Raw genomic sequence first — 14,167 nt, 5'->3', positions numbered from 1 at the left:
GCTTTGACTTCCTTTGTCAGCTACAATGAAGATATTTTCCCATCGAATATTTCCTCTTTATCATTATGCATTTGTTGTTAATTTTTCTCATCTCTTGCAGAAACTTCATCCATTTCTGCTCAGCCGTCTTCCCCACTAGTGCCCCCTTCTAATCTACTTTGGTCAGTTCCTCTCTCATGCCACAGTGATTCATTGTTGCGTGGTAGAAAGGGTTTGAGGGGTTAGGAAAGGAAGCATTTCTCACAGGATACCAGCATGGGGACCAATCTTGTATTCATTGTGTTCATGTTCATGTTCTGGATGATTCTCCAGAATATTGGTAGTGGAGTGATTTGGCAATGATGTGTCATTCAGTAACAAGAACAGTGGCTGGACTCTTGCTTATTGGAGAGTAATTGCCAACTAATGCTTTTGTAACATTTTGCAAATGCTTTTTTAAAATTTATTAGCCCTTGTCTGAATGTTGACCAGATCTTGCTGCAGGCAGACATAGACTGTTTCATTTGTTGACAAGCTACAAGTGGAATTGAACACAACACAATCGCCTGGAAATATTACCACTTTTGACCTTCTGATGGAAGGTCATCGATAAAGCAGCTAAAAATGGTTAGGCCTAGGGCAGTGCCCAAAAAATGCAAGAACTTAAGAAATAGAACCAGGCCATCCGGCCTGTCAAGGCTGCTCCGCTATTCAACGAGATCATGGCTGATCTGGTGGTAGACTCATCTCTACCTTTTCCCCTTAATTCCCCTACTTATCCCTTAATTCCCCCTACTTTGTAAAAATCTATCCAACCTTATCTTAAATATATTTATTCACTGAGGTAGCCTTCACTGCTTCAAAGGGAAAGGAGTTCCACAGATTCACCAACCTCTGGAAAAAGCAGTTCCTCCTCATCTCTACCCTAGAGGCGATGTCCCTTAGCTCAAGTTTCCCCACCAATGGGAACAATTTACCTACTTCTATGCCTTTCATAATTTTATAAGATCCCCTCTCATTCTTCTAAATTCAAGCAAGTGCAGCCCCTGATGACTCAACCTCATTGGCAAACCCCCTCTCCTCTGATGAACTCCTGCAATAATCTCCTGGGTTGGGATGATTTAACTCCAAAAGTCAATCTACCTTTTCATCAACTCACACCAAGTCTCATTTCATAATATCAGTGTACACCAGCCACAGTTAACATCAGTGTTTTCATGCATTCCATTTTCTAACATTTGCCATCCCAAGATGTCTGTGAATCTCCAATTCCTGGCTTTTACCTATCCAAAAATCCATTGCCAAATGAGCTTTCTGCAAAGGCACCAATGTTTGGAAGAGCCGCCCAAGCTCTTCTGCTCAACCTCTCATTGTTGCGATACAACATCCTCCTGAAAATCAACCAGTTGACCAAGGTTTTGGTAATTTGTTCCAGTAATATATCAGAAGCAGATTATGTTGCAAATTTCTACAGGTGTACAGTGGAGAGTATTCTGACTGGTCGCATCACTGTCTGGCATGTAAATGCCAATGCACAGGACAGGAAAGGACTTCAGAAACTTGGACAGTACAATTATGGCCACAGTCTTCACTGCATTAAGGATATCTACAAGAGACTGTGCTTTAAGAAAGCAGGCTCTATCATTGAGGACCCTCATTATCCAAGCCCTCTTCACACTGCCACCATCAGGAGGGTGGTACAGGAGCTTGAAGACCAACACACAATGGTACAAAAACAGCTTCTTAAGCTTTGTCTCTGATGTTTCATACATTAAAGGAGCTTGGGGGGGGGGGAGAAAGAGGGCAGAGTGGGCCATTGAAGGTGGGATCAAGAGGCAACATAATAATTAATGCTGCACTGCCATAAATGCTAGCACACTTTACTTCTCCCAAAGGAAATGCACAGAAAGGGAACTAAATGACGACACAGATACCATATCATTTAGATTACTAACAGCATGATCTGTGTGCATTCTTAAATTAAATCAACCTGAATAAAGAAAGCAGCATTGATGAATCTCCAAGGAACTGGATGTTTTCTGGCACAGAAGCCATTAAATATTGGGAGGTGTCTTGGGATTCAAGGAGACAGATGTTGCACTTAATTTACAAATGTGGTATAATTTCCAGAGGGTCTGAAACCGTTAAGAGGAAGCAAAAACTATTCCGGAGAGGGAAATGCCAGAATTCAATCTCAATGAGTAAATAAAAAGGGTTGAATATTTGAAGTATAATTAGATTACATAATATTTAGGGTGACAACAACGAGAAGCCAAATAATTATCAAAGTTACCAAAACAGTTCTATCAGGAATTTTGACATAATCACTGTTTTATTAAGGACAATGAATCCTAAATCAATGCATTCTACTACAAATCGAGTGGAACTCGAAGTCTCCACAACCAATCCAACTTGTTTCAAAAGGTTATTAGCAGGAATGCAAGTACTCAGTCCTAATGGTGGTGGTGAGAAAAGAAATTAAATATAGTCCGGAAGGGAAAATAATTGTACTAAGTCATGTGGAAATAATTTATAAACGGGATAATGGGAGGGATAGATAGAGTTGATGTGGAAAGGCTTTTCCCATTGAGAGTAGGAGAGATGGATACAAGAGGTCATGGGTTGAGAGTTGACAGGCAAAGGTTTAGGAGTAACATGAGGGGGAACTTCTTTACTCAGAGAGTGGTTACTGTGTGGAATGGGCTTCCGGGAAAGGTGGTGGAGGCAGGATTAATTTTGTCATTTAAGAAAGAGTTGGATAAGTATGTGGATGGGAGGGGGATGCAGGGATATGGGCAGTGTGCTGGAAAGTGGGATTAGAGGAGGGTATTTGGATCAGTGCAGACTAGAAGGGCCAAATTGGCCTATTTCCGTGCTGTAATTGTTACATAGTGCTCCAAATGGCATCACAACAGTTAATACCCTTTCCTGCCAAGTCCCTCTAGCTTCTTATTGTCTGCTCTAGATTCTAGCTACAGTTCGGTTTCTCTCATATTAGATCAGCTTCACTCATGCAGTTCTAAGGATTTCAGCTTTCAATGAGATGGCTCTCTTTGGAGCAAGGCCGGTTGAAAAGAGATTTAAAAGAGGAGGAGGATACAGAAATGTGGGACACAGATTTAAAATGATGAGCACAAATATACAAGGTGATGCAAGGAAAATCTTTGAGCTCAAAATGCTTAAGATTTCAAATTCTCTGCCTAACCGGGGTGGGGGGTGGAGACAGAAACATGGTCAGAAACATGCAAATTCTCTTTCCTACGCATCTCAAAATCTCACGGAGGCAAAATTAACCAGTTTGTTGTTCTTAGCATTTCAAATCTCCAGAGTTCCTTGGCCCAAAATGCTTCTTTCTTTCTATCACTGCAATATCATGATGTAGTCAAATGGCTATGGTGGGCATAACAAAACCACATTTTCATCTGTATGCAGCACTCCCCACATACATCCAAAGATACGCTGCAGAACAGCACAAAGTCCAATACAATTCACACCCAACATTTTTTTCCCCAGAGCCACCATATTATAAAACTCAGAGATTTCATTCTATTATGTTTTGATTCTCTTTTCAACCTTCATAGTGCTCTTGCAGTTTCACCAGGTTAATTTAAAAAGTTAAAATAATGTGAATAAGCAAATGAACACACAATAGGACAGAACCTCATCTGCCTGATTAACATGATGACTTAACAATTTGAGCAAACAGTTTGCTGCCAAATGCTATAATAGTCAAATATACAGTCCATCAAAAATTGCCCTTTTATTCCCCCTCCCCAAAACAATAGCAGGGTTCTTCCAGCAGTTTGTTTTCATTTTGTTGCAGATTCCACTATTTGCAGTGGAAAAATTGCAGGTGTTGTAAATCTAAAATAAACAGAATGCCAGAAGCACCAGGCAGCATCTTTGAGGAAACTGCTTCACTCCTAATGAACGCAACTTAATCTCCTCCATCCTAGCATTCTCTCAGTCTTAGAGAGACAACACAGAAACAGGCCCTTCAGCCTACCGATTCAATGCTGAAAATCAACCATTCATTTATATTAATCCTTTTTTTCAAATTCTCATCAACAGCCCTCACATTCTGTTTGAGTTCAGCTCATGGCCTTCCTCATCAAATGGCAACATTACAGAAATGCAATTTGGAATTTTCAGCTTAAAACTGTGTTTCTAAATTGACTATTTTCATTAGACCTCTGCCAAGAGCAATTAGGCCTTGAATACTCATTGGACCAACTATCATTCAAAACTTAGAACCAACCTGGCTTTCCCAATGCAACCTCGTGTGCTGCTGTGCAAAGGGTTCCTCTCTTGGTAGGTGCAAGAACAACATGGGACTCTTGAACCCAGGAAGGTCCCCCTTACTTACCAGCTCCCTACTCTCCATAAAGTGCCAAATCACACCAACCCAACAAGCAGTTTCTTTTCATGAATTAACAAGTGATATGATGGATATCATATACCGACGGGAGTTTACAGTTTCAGTATTTAGAATCAGCTCTACATTTCTCCATATTTAAAGGAATTACATACTCCAGTGATAATAACAACTAATGTCTCTTGTCACATTATTATTCTCAATATTGTGGCCTGTCTGTAACAGCAGTCCTGGTAAATTTGTATATATAATCAAGAAACACTAAGAACTCAGAAATTGAAGCTTGGTTTTATCTTTTGTTAAGGATGATTGTATGCATTTCCAGTTACCCAGCGATAGTAAAGACATCATTAAACTGCAAAAAGTGAAGATTCACAAGAATGTAACCTGGGATTGGCAGGCCTGAATTAAAAAGGAGGCTGGAACCTTTCTCTGTGGAGCACAGGAGGCTGAGGAGGGGAATCATAGCCTTTTACCCCCAGGGTAGGGAAATATAGAACTGCAGGGAATATATTACAAGTGAGAGGGGATTTAAAGAGGATCTGAGGGGCATATTTTTCCCACACGGAGAGTATGGTGTAGGGAATGAGCTGCCAGAGGAAGTGATAGAGGCAAGAACAAGTATATCATTAAAAGGAATTTAGACAGTGCATCTACAGGAAAGGATCATGCAAATGGGGTTAGGTTTTGTAGCAACTTGAAAAGCATGGAACAAGGTGGCCATAGGGCTATCTTGGTGCCGTAAAACTATGAATTGAAGGGTCTTGTGTGTTCCCGTACCTTGCACTTCATCATATCCATGACTCTCTCCTGCATGGACTGTCCAGCTTTTGGCCTGACCAGAATGTAGATGGCTTTCACCTTGGGGCAGGACCGCAGCAGCTTCTCCACAAGCACTTTCCCCATGAACCCTGTAGCTCCTGTGATGAGCACATTTTTTCCTGCATAATATGTAGCAATTGATGACATCATGAATGGCTTTTCCTCTTCCACTTGCAGTCTTCCTGTATTGAAAAAAAAATACAACATTTGTAGGCAAATTAATGGAAATGTTTACATGTATTGTATATCTTTGGCCTTGTGTTTTAGAGCATTATAAACACACGGCACGAAGCAAGTGGAAGACCAAATAAAATATTAATTTTCCCCTCCCTACAAGGCATGTCAACACTAATTAGAAAAACTGATCAAGCTTTCTCAGGCAGAACAACCAACGATTAACCATCCGGAAGTAGATGAGTTTAATGAGACGAATTACCACTAACACCCAATGATGGATATTTCATGTTGAATTTGTTCTGACATGATCCACAGACCAGGAATAATCAGCTTTCTGTGACCAGACCCTTATAATTTGTCAACTGATTCCTGGTTCTTGGTTGCCTGAAACCAAGATCTTAAAAAATCTGAAGAATTCCCAATAAATATTGCCACATCATGCTTTGAATTCATGCGCAGGATCTCGGTCGGAAATATATTCACAAATAAAAGTATTTCATCCACACAATGTAACCTGTCGAACATGAAAATGGCCAACATGCAGAATTGTGTGGGACATCACACAACGTTTATTCAGTTCGAAACCATCAATTAAAGCTCATCTTTAACTAGTTTTTGACGGACAATGTAATGATTTTGATTTTTTTTTAAAAATGATTTAAATTTTGAGTTCTTTTTAAAAGGTTTCCCCAAACCCTCAAGTCAGTTTTAAAGTTTGTAAATCATGTTACAATCATGTTTCAGTTCCCTTTCGCCCACCCCCCAACTCTCCAGCCTCCTAGAATAGCACAATTACCTATTATTACTGTTACGGAGGTTGCCAGTTCAACCAACAGCAATGGATACTAACCTGAAGTTTTAACCATATTTAATATTAAGAGGGAAGCTCAATGCCAATGGACTAAAATCTGGAATGATTCTTTTGTAGGCAATCAGGGAACTGGAAAAAGGACCTTACTCTGAAATCTGTAGTTCACAGTTTTCTGCTCCAACCTTCTGAGTATTTTACTTAGCACAATTCAAGAAAAACCATTTGCACCTCTAGTCAATAATGGTTTTAATGACCACAGCTGCAGTGCATTTTATTTCTAATGTTTCAGTAATTCTTCCTTCCTCCCCACCCCCCCATGCAGATAAGTTTTGATCTTGCTATACGAGAGAGGTTGTTGTGGCGGGCTGAACCACTCTGTAAGTGAGCCGGGTGACAGAGCTGAGGACTCGCGGGAGGCAGAGAGCTCCGACGTACTGGGTGTGGTTCCAGCCCTCGGAGCGCACATCATTTCCATCCCGGGAGTCGCAAGAAGCGTCAGGAACTAGGAGATGCAAGTGCACGAGTTCAATTAAAGTCAGGGGTCCAGCTCACCCTTAGCTGCCAGTGTGGTTTGTTCGCTGCACCTCCTGGACACCACATCGTCAAGCTGGAGAGGGTGCAGAGAAGATTGACGAGGATGGTGCCTGGACTGGAGGACCTGAACTACAGGCAGAGGTTCAGCAGGCTTTGTAGGTAGGTAATCAGCTGTTTGATTTATTCTTGGAGTGCAGGAGGATGAAGAATCATCTCAGAGGTGGATAAAGTCATGAAAGGAATGCATCAGGTGAATGCAAAGTCATTTGCTCAGAGCAGGGGAAAACCGGTAAGCAGAGGACATTGGTTTCAGGTGATGGGGGGGAGGAACCTTTTTTTGAAATATATGGTGGGTATATGGAATTGGCTGCCAGAGGAGATGGTTGAAGCAGGTACAATTGCAATGCTTAAGGGGAAAAACAAACAGACAGATACAAGGATAGGATGGGTTCAGAGGGATATGTGCCAAATACAGGATTGTGGGTCTAGCGCTAGTCGGACATTTCTTGCTGCAGAGATCCCATTTGTACTAGAAAGCTGGTACTTGCAAAGCACAATCCAGCATTTTGCATTTAAATCAGAATTTACTCCTAGCATTTCTCAGTCAAATAGGTCATGACTGACCATAAGATTATGGTGACTTATACAACCACAAGCACAACTTTAATCATTTGATAAACTATGGTACCGATTTCTTATGTTTTAAAAACTTGCATATATTGAAGCCATCTTGCAATCATCAGGTTTTCTTTATTGCTTCACTTTTCCATCATAATCTTTGAAAAACATGTGAAGACCAGCAAAAGAAGTTTTGTAAAAAAAAACATAGTACTGTAGCTTTTCACGAATGATGAAATCTTCAATTTATTCACCTATAACCTTCAAAGAAGCACAGCAATTTACACAGAGCAACAAAAGCTAAAAGAGTGCATCCTTGAAGATATTTACACCAGTTTAACATCCAACATAAATACAAACAATGCTACAGCACTGATATTAAATCAAAGGAGTTCTCCATCATCCTCTGCCTCTTAGGATTAACAATCACAGAAAACTGAACACCTAACTTCAACAGAATGGAGGTGTACAAAAACTGATGTTCTCCTTTACCTGAAAGGCAATGTTTAACTTTAAAATACTTGAGATCTAATTTGTTCATATTCCTAATAGAGCAGAATTACTGCCAGAATTGACATCTGCCTCAAGATATTGAATTGAGAGAATAGAAACAAAACCTAGCAAGACAGACAGGTGTAAAGTGACAAATCAACCAGGAAGGTAGCAGAAATTCAAACTGCTTGATTTGTTTTAAAATGGACAATTTTGTTCCCCTTTTAAATTTTAGTTTACTCCTTACCCACTTCCTCCCAATATTTCCAGGCCAAAAATACGCTTGGGTAATTTCCACTATTTTACATCCATCTCCTATGACCCACCTGTTAATTTTCTTTGGGAATGGTCCAGAGTTCTGGCAACCTGTACATAGCATATTGAAGTTCCAGCACATTAAACCGCCACCCTCCTTGAACTTTACAACTCCAGAAACCAATTTCTTCAATCATAACAAACCACATGGCTGCAGCTTTTCACCTACACACAATTTTAATGAAACATTAAGTACAGATCAATATTTAGAACATTTTCTAGATATGCCAACATAAAACCCAACTAGAATTCGATTGTCAACCTTTAATCTTCCAAAAAATATTCAAGGCATTTTAAAATTGGTTTACAGTTTACTGAATAAGTCAGACTTTATTGGAATGTTTGAGTAATAAAGAGCAGAACTAATAACAACAGAGACCGACAGTGATCAGATTTCAGATTTGTTGTCAGAGTGCATTATAGGACATCAAATCTGAACCCTCATCTAGGGTTTCCACATTAGCTGTTACATTCAGAAATTATCAATTCTCTTGCTTGTATTTCTTGTTGTCCTACAATCTCATTTACAAATTATAATACATATTACATTTTCACTTTGTCCTCTAAAAATTGCTCAGAAATGCTGTTAAAAATCCAAGCTGATCCTAGTTTGCAGTCCACAACAATTCTTTGATATGGCCACCTATTCAATGAGCTTGATGTCAAAGAACCACAGGAAGCAGCAACTGGCATTAACAGATGCTGAGAAAAGGAAAAGTTATGGTTGAGAAGCAACTTTGCAACTCATCACAAACAAAAATTGGGGGTGCAGTAGACAGGAAAGGCAGCTCTCAAAGCTTGCAGCAGGATCTGGACCACCTGGAAAAATGGGCAGATTGAATTCAAGTGTGAAGTCAAGTGTGAGGAGTTGCACTTTGTGAGGACAAACCAGAATGGAACTTGCACAGAAATCAATAGGGTACTGCAGAGTGTGGCAGAACAGATGGATCTGAGACTACAGATGCATAATTCCTTTAAAGTGGCATCACTCGCAGATAGGGCTGTAAATAATGTTTTTGGCACAATGGCCTTTATAAAATCATAGTAATGAATACAGAAGTTGTACAAGACATTGATGAAACCAAATTTAGAGTATTGCATGCAGTTTTGGTTACCTGACTACAGCAAAGATATCAATAAGATTGTAAATTTTGTCTGCATTCTTTCAAAGATGTTGCATCGACTTGAGGCAGTGAGTAAAAGGGCAAGTTGAATAGGTTTGGACTTTATTGCCTAGAGTGTCGTAGAATGAGGGGAGATTTGTTCAAAATTATGAGAGGTATAGATAGGGTAAATCCAAAAAGGCTTTCTCCACTGACATTGGGTGAGACAAATACATGAGGACATGGGTCAAGGTTGAAAGGTGACATGTTTGAGTAGAACATTCAGGGGAGCTTCTTCACCCAGGAGGGTGGGGAGAATGCGGAGGAGCTGTCAGCAAGAAGTGATGGACACGCATTTGATTTTGGCATTCAAGAAAAATTTGGATAGGTACATGGACAGGAGGGGTTCGAAGGTCAATGGAACGAGGCAGAAAAATAGTTTGGCACAGACGAAATGGGCTGGAAGGTCTGTGTCTGTGCTGTAGTCTTCAATAGTTCTAATCCAAGTTACTACGTTAGAGTAATGCAGTGATAGACCAATCTCAAAGAGAATACAAGGAGGAACAGGATACAAGAATCACATTTGTATTTTAAGAGGAAGTTTAAAAAAAAAAGTTGTCATGTAAATGTTAAAATACAGGTGCAGTACATGACTAATAAGGAAGAAAGAAAAACCATAAATTAGAGACTAGTGGGATCAATGATTAGATTAGCTTTAACTGTACATCTAGGGCTTATAAAAACATGCCAAAAAAATGACAATCTTCTTTAAGACAATAATGGCAAAATATAGCAAGTAGATAAAAGGCCTGAACAGGTGAAACTTGACAAATAGGAAGCTAGAGTTAGAAGTTGAAGTGTTGCACAGGGTCTTGTGCTGAAAGCAGTTCAGTGTCTAACTGTGACATAATTGGCTTCTGTGTGCAATGTCCTAGACAATGCCTGACATTTTTGAACAGATGCATCTCTGTTGGAAATCACATTGACAAGACTAAAGAGCAGCTAATGTGGTATCCTAACCATTTTATTGCTATAATTGGGATAGTTGCACTTTTGGTCACTAGTTGCAAGTCCTTAATTTTACCTGTAAAAATAAATCGTTATTGATCACTTCAAATGGGAAATGCAAGGCAAAATTATGCAAATCTACAAGTAACAGCTCGTCATTCTAGAATTGAATTATTGCTTTGCGAACTGAGATACAATATAGCTTTGTTTTGCAGGCTCTCTGGCAAATTAACATCAACTAGTGCAATAATAAGACCCTGTAGGGAGTGGTGTTACAACTCAAGTAAGATCATAAGATATCGGAGCAGAAATAGGCTATTCAGCTCAGAGACTGCCCCACCATTTAATCATGAGCTGATCTATTTTAGCACTCAGCCCAAATGCCCAACCTTTGTCCCCCGGCTAAACAAGACCCCGGCTAAACAAGACCCCGGCTAAACAAGACCCCGGCTAAACAAGACCCCGGCTAAACAAGACCCCGGCTAAACAAGACCCCGGCTAAACAAGACCCCGGCTAAACAAGACCCCGGCTAAACAAGACCCCGGCTAAACAAGACCCCGGCTAAACAAGACCCCGGCTAAACAAGACCCCGGCTAAACAAGACCCCGGCTAAACAAGACCCCGGCTAAACAAGACCCCGGCTAAACAAGACCCCGGCTAAACAAGACCCCGGCTAAACAAGACCCCGGCTAAACAAGACCCCGGCTAAACAAGACCCCGGCTAAACAAGACCCCGGCTAAACAAGACCCCGGCTAAACAAGACCCCGGCTAAACAAGACCCCGGCTAAACAAGACCCCGGCTAAACAAGACCCCGGCTAAACAAGACCCCGGCTAAACAAGACCCCGGCTAAACAAGACCCCGGCTAAACAAGACCCCGGCTAAACAAGACCCCGGCTAAACAAGACCCCGGCTAAACAAGACCCCGGCTAAACAAGACCCTATCAATCTCAGCTTTAAAGACACCCAATGATCTGGCCTCCACAACCACCTGTGGCAACAAATTCCACAGATTTACCAGAAGAAATTCTGCACATCTCTGTTCTAAGTGGACATCCTTTAATCCTGAAGTTGTGCCATCTTATCCTACATTCTCCTACCAGGGGAAACAATCTTTCTACATCTATTCTGTCGATGCCTTTCAACATTCAAAGTTTCATTGAGATCCCCTTATCTCCTAAATTCCAATGAGTCCAGAACAAGAGCTGTCAACAAACACACCTTGTATGATAATTATCAGAATCATCCATGTGAACCTCCTCTGAACTCTCTCCAACGTCATCACATCCATTCTTAAATGAGGAGCCCAAAACTGCTCACAATACTCCAAGTGAGGTCTCACCACTGCCTTTTAGAGCCTCAACATCACATCACTGCTCTTATATTCTATTCCTCATGAAACTAATGCCAGCATCGCATTTGCCTTTTTCACTACCAACTTAACATGCAAATTTACCTTCAGGCTATCCTGTTTGAGGATTTCCAGATCCCTTTGCATCTGGGTATTTTCAATTTTCTCCCTATTTAAAAAATTGTCCGACCAAAGTGCAAGACTATTCACTTCCCAACATTACATTTCATTTCCCACTTCTCTGCCCATTCTTCTAATCCATCCAAGTTTTTCTGCAGCCTCCTGTTCAACACTACCTGCTCATCCACCAACTTCCTATCATCTGCAGTTTCTCACAGTCTTGGGCAGAGAAGTTTGCCACATCAAGCTGTGATGCATCTGGACTGGATAGTTTCTATGATACATCTGAAAAAGTTAAGATACCTCGGGGACATGCCAACTCTCCTTGGGCTTCTGAGAAAGTAGAATCTTAGGTGCGCTTTCTTGTTTGCAAGAACAATGTGGTTGGACCAGGACAGGACGTTGATCATATGTGCTCATCTCCATTTCATGAAGTCAATGAACAGCTCCTTCAATGTTGCCAACGCTGAGGGAGAAGTTGTTATCCTGACACCAGACATCTAGACTATCTCATCCTCGTACACAGTCTAGCTGTTGTTTGAATCCAGCAACCTTGTTAGATTGCATCCAATGAATTGAGAAGCCTTCCAGTTGTTCTGCAGTGACGAATGGAATTTGTGAACTATGTCTTAGTGAAAACGAATACATCAGTTTCTCAGTTATCTTTAAAAGTAAAGTCTAGTTTTCAGTCCATCTAGTTATTTTCTAGATCTATTATGTCTAATGATTGTATGCTGTACAGGCAGGACTTGAAACCACAGACTCACAAGGAGACTGCAGATGCTGGAGGACCTCAGCAAACTGAGTAGCGTCAGTGGGAGAATAAGAGTTTTCAGCTTTTGGGCCAGAACCAGATCCTTCAACAGATTGTTTTCTTTTTCTTTGGCTTGGCTTCGCGGACGAAGATTTATGGAGGGGGTAAAAAGTCCACGTCAGCTGCAGGCTCGTTTGTGGCTGACAAGTCCGATGCGGGACAGGCAGACACGGTTGCAGCAGTTGCAGGGGAAAATGGTTGGTTGGGGTTGGGTTTTTCCTCCTTTGCCTTTTGTCAGTGAGGTGGGCTCTGCGGTCTTATTCAAAGGAGGTTGCTGCCCGCCAAACTGTGAGGCACCAAGATCCACGGTTTGAGGCGTTATCAGCCCACTGGCGGTGGTCAATGTGGCAGGCACCAAGAGATTTCTTTAGGCAGTCCTTGTACCTTTTCTTTGGTGCACCTCTGTCACGGTGGCCAGTGGAGAGCTCGCCATATAACACGATCTTGGGAAGGCGATGGTCCTCCATTCTGGAGACGTGACCCATCCAGCGCAGCTGGATCTTCAGCAGCGTGGACTCGATGCTGTCGACCTCTGCCATCTCGAGTACTTCGACGTTAGGGATGAAAGCGCTCCAATGGATGTTGAGGATGGAGCGGAGACAACGCTGGTGAAAGCGTTCTAGGAGCCGTAGGTGGTGCCGGTAGAGGACCCATGATTCGGAGCCGAACAAGAGTGTGGGTATGACAACGGCTCTGTATACGCTTATCTTTGGGAGGTTTTTCAGTTGGTTGTTTTTCCAGACTCTTTTGTGTAGTCTTCCAAAGGCTCCATTTGCCTTGGAGAGTCTGTTGTCTATCTCATTGTCGATCCTTGCATCCGATGAAATGGTGCAGCCGAGATAGGTAAACTGGTTGACCGTTTTGAGTTTTGTGTGCCCGATGGAGATGTGGGGGGGCTGGTAGTCATGGTGGGGAGCTGGCTGATGGAGGACCTCAGTTTTCTTCAGGCTGACTTCCAGGCCAAACATTTTGGCAGTTTCCGCAAAGCAGGACGTCAAGCGCTGAAGAGCTGGCTCTGAATGGGCAACTAAAGCGGCATCGTCTGCAAAGAGTAGTTCACGGACAAGTTTCTCTTGTGTCTTGGTGTGAGCTTGCAGGCGCCTCAGATTGAAGAGGCTGCCATCCGTGCGGTACCGGATGTAAACAGCGTCTTCATTGTTGGGGTCTTTCATGGCTTGGTTCAAAATCATGCTGAAGAAGATTGAAAAGAGGGTTGGTGCGAGAACACAGCCTTGCTTCACGCCATTGTTAATGGAGAAGATCCTGAGGTAGTTTTCCTTGGTCCCAACAAAGCTTGAAAAACTCATGCAGTTTGGCATGCAGAGTTTTGCCGCCAGCCTTCCAGACCTCTGGGGGGATTCCATCCATACCTGCTGCTTTGCCACTTTTCAGTTGTTCGATTGCCTTATATGTCTCATCCAGGGTGAGAACCTCATCCAGCTCTAGCCTTAGGGGCTGTTGAGGGAGCTGGAGCAGGGCGGAATCTTGGACTGAGCGGTTGGCACTGAAAAGAGATTGGAAGTGTTCTGACCATTGGTTGAGGATGGAGATCTTGTCGCTGAGGAGGACTTTGCCGTCTGAGCTGCGCAGCGGGCTTTGGACTTGGGGTGAGGGGCCGTACACAGCCTTTAGAGCCTCGTAGAAACC

General features: G+C 42.0%; 1 protein-coding gene across 4 annotated transcripts in view; it reads right to left on the bottom strand.

Moving 5' to 3' along the window:
* LOC138746051 (fatty acyl-CoA reductase 1) overlaps positions 1-14,167 on the bottom strand; it is a 143,925-nt gene that overhangs the window by 102,105 nt on the left and 27,653 nt on the right. For all 4 annotated transcript variants that reach the window (XM_069903788.1, XM_069903786.1, XM_069903785.1 and 1 more), the window contains exon 2: positions 5,135-5,358. In XM_069903788.1, the coding sequence (XP_069759889.1) occupies positions 5,135-5,326 (192 nt within the window). In that variant the 5' untranslated portion in view covers positions 5,327-5,358. The remainder of the gene's footprint in view (positions 1-5,134; positions 5,359-14,167) is intronic.

Source organism: Narcine bancroftii, chromosome 11, assembly GCF_036971445.1.
Source record: "Narcine bancroftii isolate sNarBan1 chromosome 11, sNarBan1.hap1, whole genome shotgun sequence".
Classification (NCBI taxonomy): Eukaryota; Metazoa; Chordata; class Chondrichthyes; order Torpediniformes; family Narcinidae; genus Narcine; species Narcine bancroftii.
This window is presented reverse-complemented; position numbering and strand designations above follow the sequence as displayed.